At 41.4% G+C, this 19,355-nt stretch overlaps 1 protein-coding gene across 1 annotated transcript in view; it reads right to left on the bottom strand.

Annotated features, from left to right (window-relative positions):
* Positions 1 to 19,355, bottom strand: part of APLF (aprataxin and PNKP like factor) — a 152,265-nt gene that overhangs the window by 18,458 nt on the left and 114,452 nt on the right. The window contains exons 8-9 of the mRNA XM_077282554.1: positions 17,221 to 17,346; positions 1,115 to 1,161 (exon numbers count right to left, since the gene is read on the bottom strand). Of these exons, the coding sequence (XP_077138669.1) occupies positions 1,115 to 1,161; positions 17,221 to 17,346 (173 nt within the window). The remainder of the gene's footprint in view (positions 1 to 1,114; positions 1,162 to 17,220; positions 17,347 to 19,355) is intronic.

Genomic DNA, 19,355 nt, shown 5'->3' with positions numbered 1-19,355 from the left:
TTTGCATGTCAGAAATGTTTATTTCTAAATGTTGTGCAGTTATATTGGTTTAACTGGTGAAAATAAACAAGTGAGATGGGAATATATTTGGTTTTTATTAAGTTGCCTAATAATTCTGCACAGTAATAGTTACCTGCACAAACAGATATCCTCCTAAGATAGCCAAATCTAAAAGAACCCCACTCCCAACTTCCAAAAATATTAAGCTTTGATATTTATGAGCCTTTTGGGTTGATTGAGAACATAGTTGTTGATCAATAATAAAAATAATCCTCTAAAATACAACTTGCCTAATAATTCTGCACACAGTGTATGCAGTAGTTGTACCAAGTGGGGATGAGACAGGTATCAGAAGGTAACTGCCATGAACCCCTAGAAAATTCTGCTTCTTCCTGGTCGCATGGAGTAAGTTGTTGCCCATTTACAGGAAGGGAAGAGACCAGATCTTCCGAGAAGTGAGGAAAGAGGCTGAAATGGGTGAAAATTAGCAAATAATGAAAATGAATCAGAATATATTGCAGGAGGGTTAATGCAGCAAATGTCAGAAGGTATTAGTGCAGACTAGAGACCTGCACCACCCACCACCAACAGTTGGAAGTCATTAATGGATTTTTTTCTCCTAAATTGTTTTTTTTATTTATTTTTGTCATTAACTGCCATGTTTCATAGATTATAATAACTTCACAATCATCTCATCTGCCAAGTGCTCCTTCCTTCACTCTTCCCACTATGAGGGACTCTTTTCCTGCTGTCCTATGCACTTGGCTGACTGTATGAATGCAGCGTCTCAATGAAGACTTCAGGCCAGGAGAATTCAGCCTTGCAGTTTTTGACATTCAATGTTTGAGTGTTTTGTGTGGACTGCCATTCATATTTAACTAGTTTACAGCCGCAGATAGATCGCGATTCCACCCTCGGCTGTTGCGGGCACATGTCAGCTGTATATATCAGCTGACATGTGCCCAGAAAGGTGCGGCCTCAGCGCCGGAGCCCGCATCAAACAGGGGGAGTCCGACGTGGGTGTATTATTATGCCCAACGTTGGAAAGGGGCTAAAGGTGAGGCAGCCACTTTAATAGTTATACTGTAAATACACATACACTCATCACGCTTACCTGGTGGCCTGGTATGCTTGTACTCCAGCTTGTGCTGTGGATTTTTCCTAAAATGGAAAATAACATTATATTAATATGACACCATTTAGAGCCTCTCAGTACACAAGGTAATGAAGACAGATGGACCACAATCTCTTCACACGCTCAGTCATTAGGCAAACAGCGTGTGAATAACTGAACAGTCATGTACCTAGAATATTAATTAAAATACTTTATTAAAAGGGCTTGTCTACAGAAAAGACAAAAAAACATTTTTAAAAAAGGTTCCGACTGATTACAAGAAAGAAAAAAAAAAGTACTGCCAGTGTTTAAAAAATATTGCAATATCGCAAAAGATTGGATGAAGACATGAGATGATACATATAAGATTGTGCTTTGTTTCTGGGATACAAAGTGTACAGCAGTTTCAAGAGTGTACCAATCTATTTGATCAGGTAGAAAACACCAATCAGACTACGAAGTGTGCAGGCCTTAAGCAACCTGGTTTTCTATACTCGCCTACATTGTCTATAATACCATAGAGAAATGTGAGAAGAGGAGATTCGGCAGTCACCTTCTCTTTGTACCTTTAAAGAAAATCTGTAACATGCTTTCAATCGCAGGGATGCATCGGCAGATTCGGCACAGCTCCAGCATCTAGATCAAGTAGCAGCTCAGCCCGCTTCGGTGAAACTAATAATCCTTTCCTCCGTATCCTCCTAAACTAGCGATACAAGAGTACAGTCGGGGAGGTTGAGCTGTCATTTTCTAAATCCAGTGTGCCTCTTGTGAAGCATGCTGCCTCTTAGGCTATGTGCACACGTTGCGTTAATGCAGCCTGGTCAACACATGCATTAAACAGGCTGCTGTTAACGCAAGTGTCGACTTGCCATCACGCTAGCGCAGATAGAGATAGCAGATTCTCTATCTGCGCTAGCGGTGACGGACCCGGAAACGCTGCAGCCCGCGTCCCAGGGTCCGTAACTCAATGATGACACATCGCTAGCGCTCGCCCATTATGGGGAGTGCGCTAGCGATGCGCCCGAAATAGAGCTCAACGGCAGCGTTAACGGACAGCGTAACACCACATTATGCCGCGGTGTAACACAGTCCGTGTAACGGACTGCCAGAACGCAATGTGAACCCAGCCTTAAGCTATGTGCACACGTTGCGTTTTTTTTTACGGTGAAAACGCTTAAAAAACGCTTACAAAATGCATCCCATTATTTTTAATGGAATTTCGCATTGTTGTGCCCATGCTGCACTTTTTTCCGCAAAAAAAAGCATCGCGGAAAAAAACGCAGCATGTTCATTAATTTTGCGGAATTTCTGCGATTTTGCGGCTATATAATTGTATTGGGATGCTCCGGGAAAAAAAAGGGCGAGAAAAAACGAAAGCGGATTTCCTGCGAAAGGAGTCGGGTTTTGCTCAGGAAAATTCTGCAAACATTCTGTAACGTGGGCACATCGCCTTACTCAAGCAGGGGTATCTATTTAAAGTATGAAATGTCAATCTTGCAAAATACCCAAATGAGTCAGAACCCAAAACAAATGCTTCTCTACCATTGTGAATGGTCAGCTACGGACCTCATTTATTATTATTTATTATGCATTGCTTATATAGCGCTATAATATTCCCCAGCGCTTTACAGACATTATCAGCACTATCCCCAATGGGGCTCACAATCTACATTCCCTATCAGTAGGTCTGTGGAGTGTGGGAGGAAACCCACGCAAACACGGGGAGAACATACAAACTCCTTGCAGATGTTGTCCTCGGTGGGATCTGAATCCAGGACCACAGAATTGCAAGGCTGCAGTGCTTCTAACCACTGAGCCACCGTGCTGACCTGTATTTAAAAGTCACTTTAATAAAGGTCATAACATTTTCTTAAAGCAAAAATGACATAAAATTGTAAAAATAGTGTTGATATTAGACTCCATCTAATGGCTACACGTATTTGCTGGCTTTTAACCAGGGAGAGGCATGTTTGCTAAATATTAGGTTTAGGGTCCCATCAAAGAAAGGTACGACTTGTCGTGGCTGGTGGCCTCTCATGACTTGTAGCTTTTAATTTTCTAACTATATTCTACAGTACATAGCATTAATGCAGCCCAAATTCCATATATTCAATGTCTGCATACACCTTAGTGCTTCGAGTGCTGCTGTATCCTTTTGTCTATTATGAAGTCAGAGCGAGCAGCTTGAACCTGTTCACACTTGCTTTATTCTGTTCAAAGATGCTATATATTCTATATATTTCAAAAAGAAATATAAAGTAACAAACAAATGGTGCTAGTGGAGATTACTTATATGCAATGGTTTTCTCTAAGTGTCCTTAGTGATGCTGAAGTGGAAGAGTAAATATATAGATTTTTGATTTTTTCCTTAAATCATTACCATTTAAATCTACTATTACACTAATGTGAATAATTATTAAAAAAAAGGCTGTAACTGGTCACAAGAAGCCACACATTATCATCTAACGATCATGAGCATTTCATTTCTAGAGAAATTAGTAATGATAATGTCTATTTTAAGGACTTTGAGAGCCCTTCAGAAAGTACTTGATGAAGCAGAGGATGATGATTAATACACTTCACAATTTCACATTAATGCACAGACTAATTGTAATTAAAAAAAATACACTGTTTTATGCAGAGCCTTTAATTATCAGCAGACTCCAGAGTCAAGTGGCTGAATGACAACAAAAACAAATATCGAGTTGACTATTTAGTAGACAGGAAAACAAGCCTATGGTTAAGAAATACTTGGGGTTTTGAAGGCTCTGGACTAGAGATGAGCGCATTGATTTTTGGGACTCTGATCCAGCGTCTATGTCAGTGATAGCTGGCGACCAGACAGGAGTCCCAGAAAATCTCCTACCTTACGATGCGGCATTTTGGGAGAGCGCAATGTCCTCTATGCGACGTGATGAGCAGATGATGCCACGCCAGCCCGGGCTAATCAAAAGCCAAGTCGGGAATGTCACAAGGCAAGAGATGTGCTGGACTCCCATCTAGCAACTAGGTCCATCTGAGCTGGATGCTGGACCGGATTCCCAAGAGTCGATCAGCTCATCTCTACTCTGAACTTAAAATAAATAATTAAATAAATTAATTAAATCAGGAGTATACACCTCTGGCAAAAATTAAGAGACCACTGCAAAATATTCAGTTTGATTTTTCTCTTTATAGGTATAATTTTTAGTAATATGTAAATTGTTCTTTTAGTCTATAAACTTCTGACAACATGTCAAGCAATACATTTTGTAATTTTTGTTTTACAAGGAAAAATGGTCAAAAAAACAACAAAAAAACAGTGCTTTCAGACCTCAAATAATGCAAAGAAAAAAGTTCATAATCATTTAGAAACAACAATACTAATGTATTAACTCAGGAAGAGTTCAGAAATCAATATTTTGTGGAATAACCATGATTTTTAATCACAGCTTTCATGCGTCTTGGCATGCTTTCCACCAGTCTTTCACACTGCTCCTGGCGCAAAAATGTAAGCAGTTCTTCTTTGTTTGATGGCTTGTGACTATCCATCATCCGCTTGATTACATTCCAGAGGTTTTCAATGGGGTTCAGGTCTGGAGAATGGGCTGCCCGTGACAGGGTTTTGATGTGGTGGTCTCTTAATTTTAGTCGATTTCTGTGATCTCATGATGTGTTTCCCCTGAGGATTACACGCACTTATGTTCTCTGAAGGTGATTACCATCTAAATTACCAGAAATTTCTCTATGATGAAACTGCATGGACTGCACCACTGAGATTCTCCACAAAGGCAGAACAGATGTTCCTATCACAGATAATGATGACTGCACAGCTCCTATCAAACAGTTAGGAATTAGAAAATGATAGCTCGGCCTTGCTGACTCTATACTTACCAGTACACAGCTAGTGTAGGAGAATACAGAGGAAAGTATTATCAGTTTCAACAAACCAGGCTGAGTTTGTAGTAGCTCTAGCTGCTGAAATACTGCTGATGCATCATGGAATTGAAAGCATAGAGGACAAAAAAATGATGGCAGAAATCTGATACAGGAAAGATATATACCGTATAAAACTTTGTACCGTGTTAGCCAGTAGATAGAAAGATATTTAGAATTGAGAGTCCTCAGTGGTTGATACCTTTTAATGGCTAACTGAAAAGATGGTAAATTGCAAGCTTTCGAGACTACACAGGTCTCTTCTATGCCTGATGAAGAGACCTGAGTAATCTCGAAAGCTTGCAATTTGTCACCATTTTTTCAGTTAGCCATTAAAAGCAGAAATCTGGGAATCCAGATTGTGTGTGAAGAAAAGCAAGAAGCTGGTCTGAATGGAAGTCATAGAAGTACACCATATGTAAAAGAAATGCAGCGTGATATTTCAGGGCAAGTGAGCATGCACGGAAGATAATGTCTAGACTGTATCTTTAAGGAATATCATCAATGGCAAAAGTTGAGAAAAGCAATTTACAAGCCTGTACTCCATATCAGTCAGGTCAGCATCCCCGGTGCCTCTTGTGATTTATAGGCCCTGCAACGTAATGACTTAAGAACTATTTATCGTTAAAAAGAACCTCTTGCCATTAAAGGGCTTTATGACTTCTCAGGATCGTTTGGCTTTCAGTGGTTTGAAACCTAAGGATCACAAGTTCTCACATGCACCAGCTTACGATTTAACTTTGTTTCAGTAAGGCCTAAAAAGTTGAAAAAAGTAGTCTCTCTGCCAATCGACATAGTTTGCTTTCTAACTGCTTTCTCGCAGCTGTCTAATAATTGACCTTATAATAGCAGTACAAGCAGGAGCCAGATCAGGACACTTGCAAAACTTTTTGTGAAGAAAAGAATGAACCGAAGAGGTTTCCATAGCTCAAGTGAAAGAAGATTTGCCTGGAAGTGGGACACTGAGACGCAGAAACTAGGAACATGAATACCGTGGAGGATGAAGCCAAAGAACAAACTTATGTGCACTGAATGTTAGGAGACACTAGCTGGCTTTGCAGCCATAAAAGATTCTATTACTGGGTCTCTGATTGAACATATATAGATAGAGACAGTGGGTATATTGCACATTAGGGTATTTTCAGCTTCTTTCCTGCACAAAGATGTCTCACTAAAGGATTATCATAAAATTATAGAATGTTAGAGTTGGAAGGGACCTCCAGGCTCATTTTGTCCAACCCCCGGCTCAATGCAACACAGGAGTCACTAAACCATCTCAAACTGATGTCTGTCCATCCTCTGTTTGAAGACTCCCATTGAAGGACAACTCACCACCTCTCATGGCAGCCTCATCCACTGTCAATTTTTTTTTTCGAATATCTAATCTGTATCTTCTCCTTTTCAGTTCCATTCCATTGCTTCTCATGTTTCCATGTGCAAATGAGAATAAGGGCTCATTTCCACATGCGAGTCACACGTCCGTATCTCGCATGTGGAAACCAAGCTGTGGAGCCGGCACTACAGAGCGGAGCGTGCGGCCGCATAGGAACACATGGAGCTGCACAGCTCCGCTCCAAAGTGCCGGCACCAGAGCTTGGTTTCCAAATGCGAGACACGGACGTGTGCCTCACATGTGGAAATGAGCCCTAAGGATGATCCTTCTACACTGTGACAGCCCTTCAGATATTTGTAGACAGCTATTAAGTCTCCTCTTAGTCTTTTTTTGCAAGGTAAACATTCCCAGATGCTTTAACCATTCCTCGTAGGACATACTTTGTAGTCTGCTCACCATCTTGGTAGCTCTTCTCTGAACTTGCTCCAGTTTTCCAATGTTTTTTTTTTTTAAATAAGGTGCCCAGAACTGGACACAGTATTCCAGAAGAGGCCTGACCAAGGAGGAGGAGAGGAGGATAATTAATTCTCGTGATCTAGCCTCTATGCTTCTCTTAATACATCCTAGAACTGTATTTGACTTTTTGCTGCTGCATCACATTGCTGACTCATGTGCAGTCTAAGATCTATTAGTATATCCAAGTCTTTTTCACAAGTGCTGTTGCTTAGTTCTATTCATCTCATTCTGTAAATGTAATGATGTCGTTTTTTTACCCAGATGTAGAATCTTGCATTTCTCCCTGTTAAAATACCATTCTATTAGTCATTGCCCATTGTTCAAGCTTATCTAGATCTGTCTGAATCCTCTCTCTTTATTATCTAGTGTAAGCTATCCCTTCTAGCTTTGTATCATCTGCAAATTTGATTAGATTACCTTCTGTTCCCTTATCTAGATCATTTATAAAAATAGAAAAAAAAGGAACATGAACCACACATCCCAAAATCATACGTTGATCTAAAGCCGCTAGGCAAAAATTTATATAACTAGTCTCTTTCTTGGACCAGTACTCCTCCCATTTGGCACAAGTGATTTTAATTGGCCGGAGACTGCAAAGTAAGGGGTCTAGCCCATTTTGGCTCTCAATGAAGAGCTGGAGGAAGGTGAGTTTCAGTGCTCCTTTCATTCTGATGCTGTTGCTGTGTGGCGGCAATTGTTGCTGTGGCTTTGTGCTGGTGGGGAGGCGCAGTCTGGAGTCATGGGGGCTCAGTCTCGCAGCATGGGTGCTGTGGGGCAACAGGCCGTCCGCCCTGCTGGTGCATTGCCGCTGTGGCGGTGGTCCTCACACGGCTCCGCTCCATTAGGGCGGTAGGACCCACTACAAGGTTTGCCGTGACGTGGCAGTGGGCTTCATACAGTCTGATCAGAACGTTAAATGGAAAACCTCATATTCAGTTATATAAATTTTTGCCGAGCGGCTTTAGATCAACTTGTGATTTTTGGAGGTGCGGTTCATGCCCTTTTTTTACCTTTTTGTGCAAATCATTTATAAAAATGTTGTACTCGCCTTTTTCCAGCAATCCCATTGACCATCGATGGAGTGGAGGCCAAGCATGTGCACCTACGATACATTCAGGACTGAGCTGCAAAGCCCAATTATAGGGTTCTGACGGGGCCTGATCTTGAGATACAACTTCTGATTTTGTGAATAAACCTTAAGGGTATGTGCCCACGTTACAGATTTGCCTGCGGATCTACAGTGGATTGGACTCTGCAGATTCGCAGTAGTTTCCATCCGGTTTACAGTACCATGTAAACCTATGGAAAACAAAATCTGCAGTGCACATGCTGCAGAAAATACCGCGTGGAAACGCTGTGTTGCATTTTCTGCAGCCTGTCAATTCTTTGCGCGGATTCTGTAGCGTTTTATGCCTCCTCCTTTATAGGAATCCGCAGGTGGTAAAACGCAGGTGAAGTCCGCACAAAAAACGCTGGAAATCCGCGGTAAATCTGCTGGTAATCCGCAGGTAAAACGGAGTGCGTTTTACCGGCGGATTCTTCAAAAACTGAGAGGAAAAATCCACACAGAAATCCGCAACGTGTGCACATAGCCTTAAAAGGAATCGGTCACTCAATTTGTGCTGTCCAAACCATGGGCAGCATGAATCAGTGCCTGACTGCACATCTGCAGCTAGTTATGTTTTTGTCTGAAATGCTCTGGAGTTAGAAAGATAACATAGATGAAAAAGTTGGACTATAGGGAGAAACCTTACTAATTGACAGGTGTCTCTTACATGTGTACATAGGGAGAAACCTGTACAAATGTTACTGGTGTGGGGAGAAGTTGGCTGGAGGAGGTTCTTTATACTACATTTGTTTCTGAACTGTGCAGCCAGGCTCTGTTTCATGCTGCCTGTAGATTGGGCAGCATGAATGGAAGGACAGGTTCCCTTTAAGTCATTTAGAGAAAACAGCTGTGGATAGCTCAAAATGGAGCAGTTTTTGGAGATGTAAGAGTTCTGGAGAAATCTATATATGTGTCACGGGGTTACTGCAACAGAGAGGAGCCAGAAGAGAGCAGAGTCTAATTGCTCCTACTCCTGCACTGAAAATAAGCACTTCACCTTTTTAAATGGTGTTAATTTATTTTGGCTGAACAGGGGTTATTGGCCATGTTGGGAGCTCTGGGAGTCTGAGCTCTCAGATGGGCTTGTTTAGCCACTCCTATCACACATCATCAGAGCTAGCTTATGCTGCATGGCTTGGAGGAGAGGTGGTTTGGTGTTTATATAAGGAGTTTGGAGGAGTTATCCATGACTGTTGCGTGGGTTTGTAGGTGTGATAATTCCCTTCCCTCCTACTTTGGTTTTCCCCCTTCACATTCCTCTGTTATATGTGAGTGATTATTTGTATGCCTGGTATTTTCAGTTTACCCTTTGCTCGTGTTGCCTTGTTCGTCGGGTTGGTGTACTGCGGTGCACGGCAGCTTCCCTCTTCCCTGGGTGGGGGAAGGGAACAGATGGAGGGCTGATTCAGGAGATAAGGAAAGGTGTGGAGGCAGCAGCATCTTCATCTTCAGAAATATCCTGGGTAATAGGGCAAGCTGAGGCACCCCCTAGCAGTTTTAGTGCCAAATTTTTAATTTTCACAAAGAGTAATAATAGCAAATAAAAGCACCGCACAGTCCGGCAATACACAAATGTTTTTGCAACCACTAGTACTCGGAAGAGAAGTAGCGCCATTTCTACACCCCTGAAAAACCTCATCTAGGTTTGTGGTCAACATTTTTACCTCACAGATTTTCAACAAAAAACCCTACTGAAGGGGTGTAGTATCCATTTTGTCTCCCAAGAAATATGTAGAAGATGGCAAAAAGGGAACATTTACATTTTTCCCCCAATTACGGTTTATTTTTTTTATGGTGTTTTGTAGCAAAATTTTCTAGGAGATGCGTATTTTTAACAATGAGGGTTTGTTTGTGACATAACCTCATGTGAGCCCCAAAAACGCGAGTGCCGACACCGCTGGAATGGGAGTAATAGGTATTTTTATTTTAATGGGGGCAGAGTGAGAAGGGTTGTCCTAGTAGTAGACCACCCCTTTAAGGTTTAATTTGAACCACACTTTTGACATGAGATGCAGAGTTGGCCACTTAAGAATATGGTGGTTTATTGGAATCTTCAGAGAGTTATAACTGAAAGATATGAAATCCCTCCCAATTACTGTTTTCTACACTACGTTTGGTCTCTATGTCTTATTAAAGCCTGCCATAGGTTTAACGTGTTTCGCCCATCTGATAGAAAATGAAGAGAATATCGCGAAGACACAGGCTCCTATCAATCCTGAGAATGCAAAGGATGAAGCAGTTGTGCTGTGTCGTGTCCCCATCACTATTTTTCGCTGTTGAACTCCCCCGTGGTGCCAGTAACTGCAGTGTGGACTGATTCATGAGCATGGCTGCCGTTCTCTGCACAGCTCGGTGGCTGGGTCCTCTTCATTTTCAGGATCCATGGGGCTATCAGATGCAGAACCCTCACATATCACAAATTCTAGTAATAACGGATAATTATTTCCAATTATCACAATCTAATTTCAATAGTACTGTGAATTAAAGAGAAAATTTTGGACTCCACGTTTGAAGTGACTTTATGGGTCCTATATATTTGGAAACCCCCCAAACCGATACCATTTTAAAAACAACATCTCCTCACATCCTGAATACTGCTGTCAGGTAGTTTATTAACCCTTCAGGTGCTTTTCAGGAATTAACACAAAGTGGCATGATAGGAAGTTGATTTTTACCATCTAAATGTCGCTGACTTTTTAACAGGTCGGTGTAGCCGGCAGACTGTAAGGTCGCTATTTGCTGGTGAATTGCCACGGCAAACATCGGGACCACACAATCATGAGCTCAGGGTGCCGATGGGGATAAAGAGGGAGAAGCCACACTCTTTTAAACATTGATATTATGTAGTCACTATAGACAGCAGCATCTAAGGCCTCTTTCACACTTCCGTCTTTTCACTCATGTCGAAATCCGTCGATTTTTGAAAAAACAGGATCCTGCAAATTTTTCTGCAGGATCCTGTTTTTTTCCCATAGACTTGTATTAGCGACGGATTGTGACGGATGGCCATCCGTTTCATCTGTCGTGCACTGGATCTGTCGGAAAATAGCGGTCCGTCGTGCGGAGAAAACGTTCAGAGGCACGTCGGAAAATCGCTCAGAGACGGGTCCTGCGCTGCCCTTCTTCGACTATAATGGAAGCCTATGGACGCAGGATCCGTCGCTGACCGTCAAACACAGGAATCCAGCGACGTATCCCGTTTTATCATTCTGAGCATGCCCGGAAGGATTTTTTTTATACCTGAAAATGCAGGCAGGAACTCCTTCGACGCATCCGTCATAACACTGGATGCGTTGCACACGTTTTCCACTATTTTCACAACATCCGTCGATACGTCGTTTCACTGCATTATGACGCACCCCGCCCAACGGAAGTGTGAAAGAAGCCTAAGGGGTTAAACAGATAAGGACAGTGACAACACTGATCGTTGCTGATGCAGCAAGTTGTCAGCTATAGTGGACAGCCGACAGCTGCTGGATTGTCAGCTGTATGGGGATGCTATTCTCTTATATCTCAGGTCAGTTAAAAGACGTATTGACAGTAATTAAGGGGTTAATAAAAGCATTAAAAAAAACTACATGTCACATTTCATAAAAGCTTCCCTTTAAAGGTAAATTCACTTATGGATGGATAGCATAAAGAGGATCTCTTACCACACTGCACGATGCGGACTCCTTATAATATATATAGATCTCTTAGACTTTTAGACTTGATGAAGCTGGTGCTCTTACATTGAAGAATGCCTTTAGAATACTTTTTGAATGTTTCCCTGCCTAACTTTAAAATGAGCAGTTCATATTTGCTTTATTTTTCATTTTTTTAATTCTGATTAACTCCCTGACAGGGTCCCGTCTTTGGGAAAGATGAACTGTATACGAGTTGTTGCTATGTAACTGACAGCCATGGTCCATGCTACTGTGTATATCATGGAAAAATAGAAGGTGAAGCGGTTTGCTGGCTGTTTTCATGCTGAGTACATAATAAAATAAAATAATTTAAAAAAAAAAAAAAAAAGTAACTACAAAGTAAATCAATTTTATGTCCTCAACTGTACTGGGCTAATCTGTGCTTCACATGATGCATCAACAAACCTCCTCCTCCAAGACATATCGTGAAGAACGTCTACGCCGTGCATGGTCTGAACCGGAGGCTCTTTATATTAATTACAGAATGCTCTTTGATCAGAGAGTTGACACAAAACTTGATGTAGGAGTGATAATGAGGATAGGACAGAAGTAGAATTCCTGCAAGCACAGCGTACCGTACAAGCAGCAAGCGGTTCAGCTCTATGAACAGAGCAGGGAACACATGAAGACAGATTGTGTCATGTTCTGTGGAATTACACGACACCGGACCAAAGGTGTGAACGCATCAGATCACAGGAATAAGAGGCAGAGGATCTAATAGAAGATTAAAGTCAGTTGAGAAGGAGAGCAGCAGAATGTATCTAATGAGGCAGAATAGTAAATAGAAAAGAAAAATCATCGAAAGGAGATCGTCTTTCTACATGATGGCCAAAACCGTAACAAATGATGATCACAGCGATCACTCAAGGCAACGGCAGATACTAATGTGAACGAGTATGGCCATGAGCGACTGTGAACTACAAATGATGAACCTGATCAAATGTGACCACGATGAACTAGAAATAAGATCCAGTGTATTTGTGATCAAAAGTGATCGTGACAAAAACGTAAATGACTGCAACGACCACAAGTGATTACATAGATCAAATGTTATTGTGTTTGATATGACGGCTACTGAATGCGAAGACGACTCATCTAAACTACAACTGGGACCACAAGCAATGACGCCCCCGTTATCAGTCACCTGATCGTAGGGGTTTGTCAATGACTGTAGCAGAAGAACGGGACGTCACTGCTTCTGGTCCCAGTATAGACCAGCATAATGACCCATTTTTGATCCATGAGGTATAGAAGGGGCAAGTAAGGATATATTTGATTTTCTCATTCTGAATAAATCGATGTAGTATTTTAGGGGCCAGTTCTCGATATGAGTGAAAAATGGTCAAGTGCGACCACTGAATGTGGCCAACCACAGAGCAGATCAATTAGGACTGACTAGCTACACTGCTTAATGTATCAGCAGCCAATGACCATTACAAAGACTGCACGCCAACAACTTGCGACTGCGGCCATCTAACAACATCAGATTGTGATGGAGATCCCCCAAAGCATCCAATTGTAACTGTAAGCGACCATCAATGAGACCGATTGTGACCAAGTGCAACGTCTGTGACCACGCCTGACGGCATCTGTGAATGTGACTGCAGTCATAAAACTGTCGCGACCGGTCATGATCAGTCCCAGACGGTGATATTTATGTCTGATACTTATCTTTTGCCTTTCTTATGTAATAGACCTGTTACCGCAAAGCTGAAATGCATCATTCTCCTGTGCTTGTATATATGAGAGGGTCTCTAGAAGCTGCAATCATGGAAATAAATGTTTATTTTCCCATTAACCCCGTAATGACCACCAATACGACTTAAAACTGACCTGCGATATAAGAGAATTGCATCCCCCTACGGGTGACAATCCATCAGCTGTCAGGTGTACCCTATAGCTGACAACTTGCTGCCTCAGCCATGATCAGTGTTGGCACCAACTATGGTCGTGTAACCCCTTAAATACTGCTGTAAATAGCGAATACAGCATCTAGATGGCTAACAGAACGTGGGGGGGGGGCTCCCTCTTTATCCCCATCGGCACCCTGAGACCTTGATCATGTGATGCTCATGTTCGCTATGGCAATTCACGGCCTTAAAGTCTTCCAGCTATAGCGGTCTTATCTGAAGTTTGAAACATTTAGGTGGAAAAAATTATTTTTTCTATTCCTGACATGTCACTTTGCATTAATTCCTGAAAAGCACCTGAAGGGTTAAACTACCTGAAAGCAATTTTGAATAGGGTGAGGGGTGGAGTTTTTAAAATGGTATCAATTTTGGGGGATTCCAATATATAAGACCCCAAAAGTCATTTCAAAAACTGAATTGGTCCCTAAAAACATAAGTTTTGTAAATTTCCTTAAAAAAAAAAATGAAAAATTACTGCTACAATTTTAAACCTTATAAAATGTTAACAAAATAAAAGAACATTTTATAAATGGCGCTGACGTAAAGCAAACATGAGGGAAATGGTATTTACTATTGTTTTTGTGTGTTACGAAAATTTGTATTAAAGGGACAATCATTCAAAGTTTGAAAATTGCAATTTTCTTGACATTCGTCAAATTTCTGATATTTTTCTAAATGAATACAAAACATATCAACCTAAGTTTACCGTTATCATAAAGTACAATGTATCACGAAAAAACAATCTCCAAATCAATGGGGTATGTTGAAGTGTTCCAGAGTTATTACTACATAAAGTGGCAATGGTCAGATTTAAAAAATTTCGCCCGGTCACTAAGGGGATCAGTTGAGATAAAACAAAACATAAATAATAAAATAAAATGGTACTAGTTCTCTTACAGCATCGTCACTTTGCGCCTTCTAGTAATGTCTGCAGCTATAATCAATTGCCTTTTTTTCCTCTTGAAGTTTAATAACACTCTGAAATGTTTCATCATATGAAGTATAAAGGAGTCCGTCCATTTCTTTATAACCAATTTATGCCAGAGGGAAACTGAATCATGATGTGTTCAGTGATATTTTTATGGCAGAGATAACCAAGCTGTAAAAGGAGCTTCCCCAGAAAAGACATTTATTATCTATCACACAGGAGTGAGCATAAATGTACAATGCTGGGACCCCTATGATCACTAGTGCCCTGTTGTTCCACACTGCACCACCACTATAAGGACCATGGTGGTCTGAGCATACATTCATTAAATTCAGCTGAACTGATGGCTACAGATGAGTGATGCACTCGGCTGTCTCCATCAACCACATAGACCTTGAATGGAGCTGCAGGATGAATGCTAAGCCCACCGCTCCATTCAAGCTCCTTACGGTGGTCTTGCACCACGCATGCTTAACCCACGGTTCCATCCAATCTCCCAGTGGCTTTACTCATTCATTTATTATGTATTCTATAGATAGTGATAAAAGTCTTTCTGGGGAAAAAAAAACCTTTTAGATGGAATGCCCGGATTAGACAGATTGATATACAGTACATCACAAAACTGAGTACACCCCTCACATTTTTGTAAATATTTTAGTATATCTTTTCATGGGACACCACTGAATATATGACACTTTGATACAATATAAAGTAGTCAGTGTACAGCTTGTATAATAGTGTAAATTTGGTGTGCCCTCTAAATAACCCAACACACTGCGCCCTTAATCTCTTAACCACTGGCAACAAAAGTGATTGCACCCCTCCAAATGGCCAATTAGCCATTTTCACCCCTCCGTCAGTCATGTGACTCACTGTTACAAAGTCTCAGGTGTGAACGGGGAGCAGATGTGTAAAATTTGGTGTTATCGCTCTCACATGCTCTCATGCTGGTCACTGGAAGCTCAACATGGCTCCTCATGGCAAAGAACTCCCTGAAGATGTGAAGAAAAAATTGTTGCTCTACATAAAGATGGCCTAGGCTATAAGAAGATCGCCAACACCCTGACACTGAGCTGCAGCACGATGGCCAAGACCATACAGAGGTTTAACAAGACTGGTTCCACTGAGCACTGGCTTCACCACGGTCGACCAAAGAAGTGGAGTGTATGTTCTCAGCGTCATATCCAGAGGTTGTCTTTTCAATATAGACATATGAGTGCTGCCAGCATTGCTGCAGAGGTTGAAGGGGTGTGGAGTTAGCCTGTAAATACTCAGACCATATGCCATCACACACTACATCTAATTGGTCTGCATGGCTGTTGTCCCAGAAGGAAGCCTTTTCTAAAGATGATGCACAAGAAAGCCTTGAAAACAGTTTGCAGACGACAAACAGACTAAGGACATGGATTACTGGAACCACGTCCTGTGGTCTGATGAGACCAAGATAAACTTACGGTTTAGCATATGCTATGTTTTTCATGTCAGCCCAATGCAGAATTCGCAGCTACACTGCTTAGTACAGATGTATACTGTTTTACAAAATACTGCTGATTCTAAGTATCTAAAACAAGAGAGATAGTGGAGCAAGATGTGTGTGTGAACGGTATAGGAGACATCATAGCAAGTATAACGGGAATGACCAACAACTCAGAGAAAAAAAACATGTACGGGCATATTACAATGTAAAATTTTAATTTTAAAATGGTTGAAACTCAGTTTTCCTATTACAGTGCCCCAAATCCACTCATTTGCTATAGTGGTAAAGGAAATCTGTTTGATTGATTCCCATAACCTCCAAACTGTTCATATGGTCTCTGAAAGATAATGTCATCCACATCTTTATCTCTGCAATCCCTGGCTGGAGTGCTCCAGGCTTATCAAAGCACTTCCCAAACTTTAACAATTGCAGCAAAAAGTTCTGAAATCGAACAAGTTCAAATGAGGAGGTCAAGCATCCGCCCTCATGCTATATTGAAAGTAAATATTTCAGTAGGATCACAGCCTTATTACTGAGAAATCCACATTTTTCTTAATATGTAAACGAGCTGATAAGATCTATGGGCGGGACATAGATCTCCCTGAGAATTTGCCTCCAGAGTGAGACATGTAATGAATGACAGTCTGCTCCCGTTATCTACATGTCTTATGCTATTAATGCCCTTTCACATTTAAAATAAGGTCTATTAAGAAAAAAACATGGATTTCTCTGGGGAAAAGGACAACAGATCGCAGATATCAAGGTGACATTTTATTCAACTTTCTATGATCTGTATGCCCATAGACGGTAAGAAAGGTTGATCCTATTGACAGATTCCCTTTAATATCTACGGTATTGGCGTTAACAGCCGAGGATTGGACCTGTAGTCTAGTTTATGACCAATTTATTTTCTGTAAGAAATAATCTATTTACATGAGACGTGCTCAAAATTGGCTGAATATCCATTAGAGGTGACTTCACATGTCTAAATTCTTAGTAATTATAAAATAAAGACTTTGAGACGTGGACGTCCCAGGAATAATGTGAAAATAACAGACAAAAGGAGGATAATTATTGCCGTTACACAAAGAACTTTCATCGTAAGTCTCCCTGGTGTGCTAGTTGCTCAGACAGCACAATCATACTTTTCTCCAATAACAGAATACGACTGACCAAGGAATAAGAAGTCTTTCCTTTATACAATAGCAAACGTCTCACGTGTTTTCTTCTTACCTGTAACAATCTGTACCGTAGGGACACTCAGGCCGGTCATCATTGTCATCCTGGCTCCCGTTCTCCACGTCACGGTAATCACTGTCTCCTGGGTGACTAAATTCTTCGAAGTGAACTGGGTTTTTCCTAGAAATGAAGAGAAAACATTTAATATTTAAATGTGAATGAAGAATGTAAGAACAGGAAAGCAGAGCAGGAGATGAACCAAAACAGGTGTAGACTCTGGACGTCACAAATAACTAGTGATGAGCGAGTGTACTCGTTGCTCGGGCTTTCCTGCGCACGCTCGGGTGACCTCCGAGTATTTATGACTGCTCGGAGATTTAGTTTTCATTGCGGCAACGGAATGATTTACAGCTGCTAGCCTGCTTGATTACATGTGGGGATTCCCTAGCAACCAGGCAACCCCCACATGTACTCAGCCTGGCTAATAGCTGTAAATCGCGATAAAAACTAAATCTCCGAGCATTCATAAATACTCGGAGGACACCCGAGCAATGAGTACACTCACTCATCACTACAAATTACCGGTCTTTTCACAATGTTTGCAAATCAAGCTGGAGGTATATGTTGGGAAAATGTCCCCATGTGCTGTATATCTCTGACTGGTGGCACTAAATAGGACTACAGTGGCATGCATCTCCTAGGGCTTCAGAGATTAAACTATCCCATGGAGTTCGAAAACAGGACAGATTAAAGCATTCACCTCCCCAAATACCACGGCTCCCCAACAGTTACCGTGCTTCCTCTTCAGGAATACGTGACAGCCATTGCCAATGACTCACATCAACATGTCGTCACTATGGCAAGTGATTGGCTGCAACCGGGACCAAGAAGGTGGGTATGCCTTTTTTTTTTTTTTTACATTGTACACCATGCTGGAGGGATGATGAAAAAAAAAAGTTCTTCGGTGGACAGTTCCTAATAGGCTACACAGTGAATGATCAAAGCCTCAAGAAAACTTCATTGCAATTGCGATATAAAAGGGTACTTGGCTTAATAAATTTATTGATAATAAAAGTGAATTGATGTTCATAAACTTCACAGGATAGATGACAAATGTATGATCACTGGGTGACTGGCAGATGAGTCCACCACCTAATGAAGTTCACGGTTTGACCAGAATGGTATTGAGCATGTGCGACGACTACTTCTTCCCACAGTGTAACGAGCAGTGGTCGCACATGCTCATTTCTGCTCCTTTCTCACATGGGACTTTTGGAACCAGATTCTCACGATTGTTAAGAATTTCAGCTATTTGATCCTTCATGAATATACATTTATCATTTAAACTGTGGACATCAACGGGACAAGACTAGCTATGTACATTGGGGAACCTAACGAAAGTCCTAATACAAATATAGATAAACTTGGTAAGGACAACACTAAGGAGACTGGTAAAATCTCACACAACTACAGTGTCACAAACTAGTAACTAGTAAACCTTCAGCTAAGAATTAAAGCTTTGAAAAACTAAAGACAGAGCTCCTCCTTGTGTGGGATCGTTTCGAGAAAAATGTAGCCATCATCAAAGTCCTTAATGAAAGGTGCACCCCTATTTGAATTGAAAGTGTATAATTTGTACAAGTCAGTTTGAGGAGAAATAGCCACTGGGAGTCAGCCATAGGGGTCTCCAGACTGGGTGAGAAGAAATACAGGATGATGGATTAACATGGATGACAGAATTCCCATCCTCTGGAATTCTGTGCACCAACACGTCCGGTTAGCCACCACATTTGGATCCTTCAAAAGAAACCTGAAAACCCACCTCTTCAAAGTAGCTTACAACCTGTAATGACCACATGGCCACCTCAACACCATCGGGGCTACTGCAGCCCTCGACCTACTGTCTCCTTCCCCATAATCCTGTAGAATGTAAGCCTGCAAGGGCAGGGTCCTCTTCCTCTGTACCAGTCTGTCATTGTTAGTTTTGTTTACTGTAAGGCCATGTTCACACAGTGCGTTTTTTACCGCGGAACCGCAGCGGTTTTGCCGCTGCGGTTCCGCAGCTTTTTTCCATGCAGGGTACAGTACAATGTACCCTATGGAAAACAGGAACCACTGTGCACATGATCCTGAATTTCAAAAAAAAAGCCGCGCTGAATAGCTGCGGGAAAAAAGAAGGAGCATGTCAC

The sequence above is a fragment of the Ranitomeya variabilis genome, chromosome 2 (genome assembly GCF_051348905.1).
Source record: "Ranitomeya variabilis isolate aRanVar5 chromosome 2, aRanVar5.hap1, whole genome shotgun sequence".
Lineage (NCBI taxonomy): Eukaryota > Metazoa > Chordata > Amphibia > Anura > Dendrobatidae > Ranitomeya > Ranitomeya variabilis.
The sequence above is the reverse complement of the archived record's forward strand: the minus strand, read 5'-3'. Positions and strand labels throughout refer to the sequence as shown.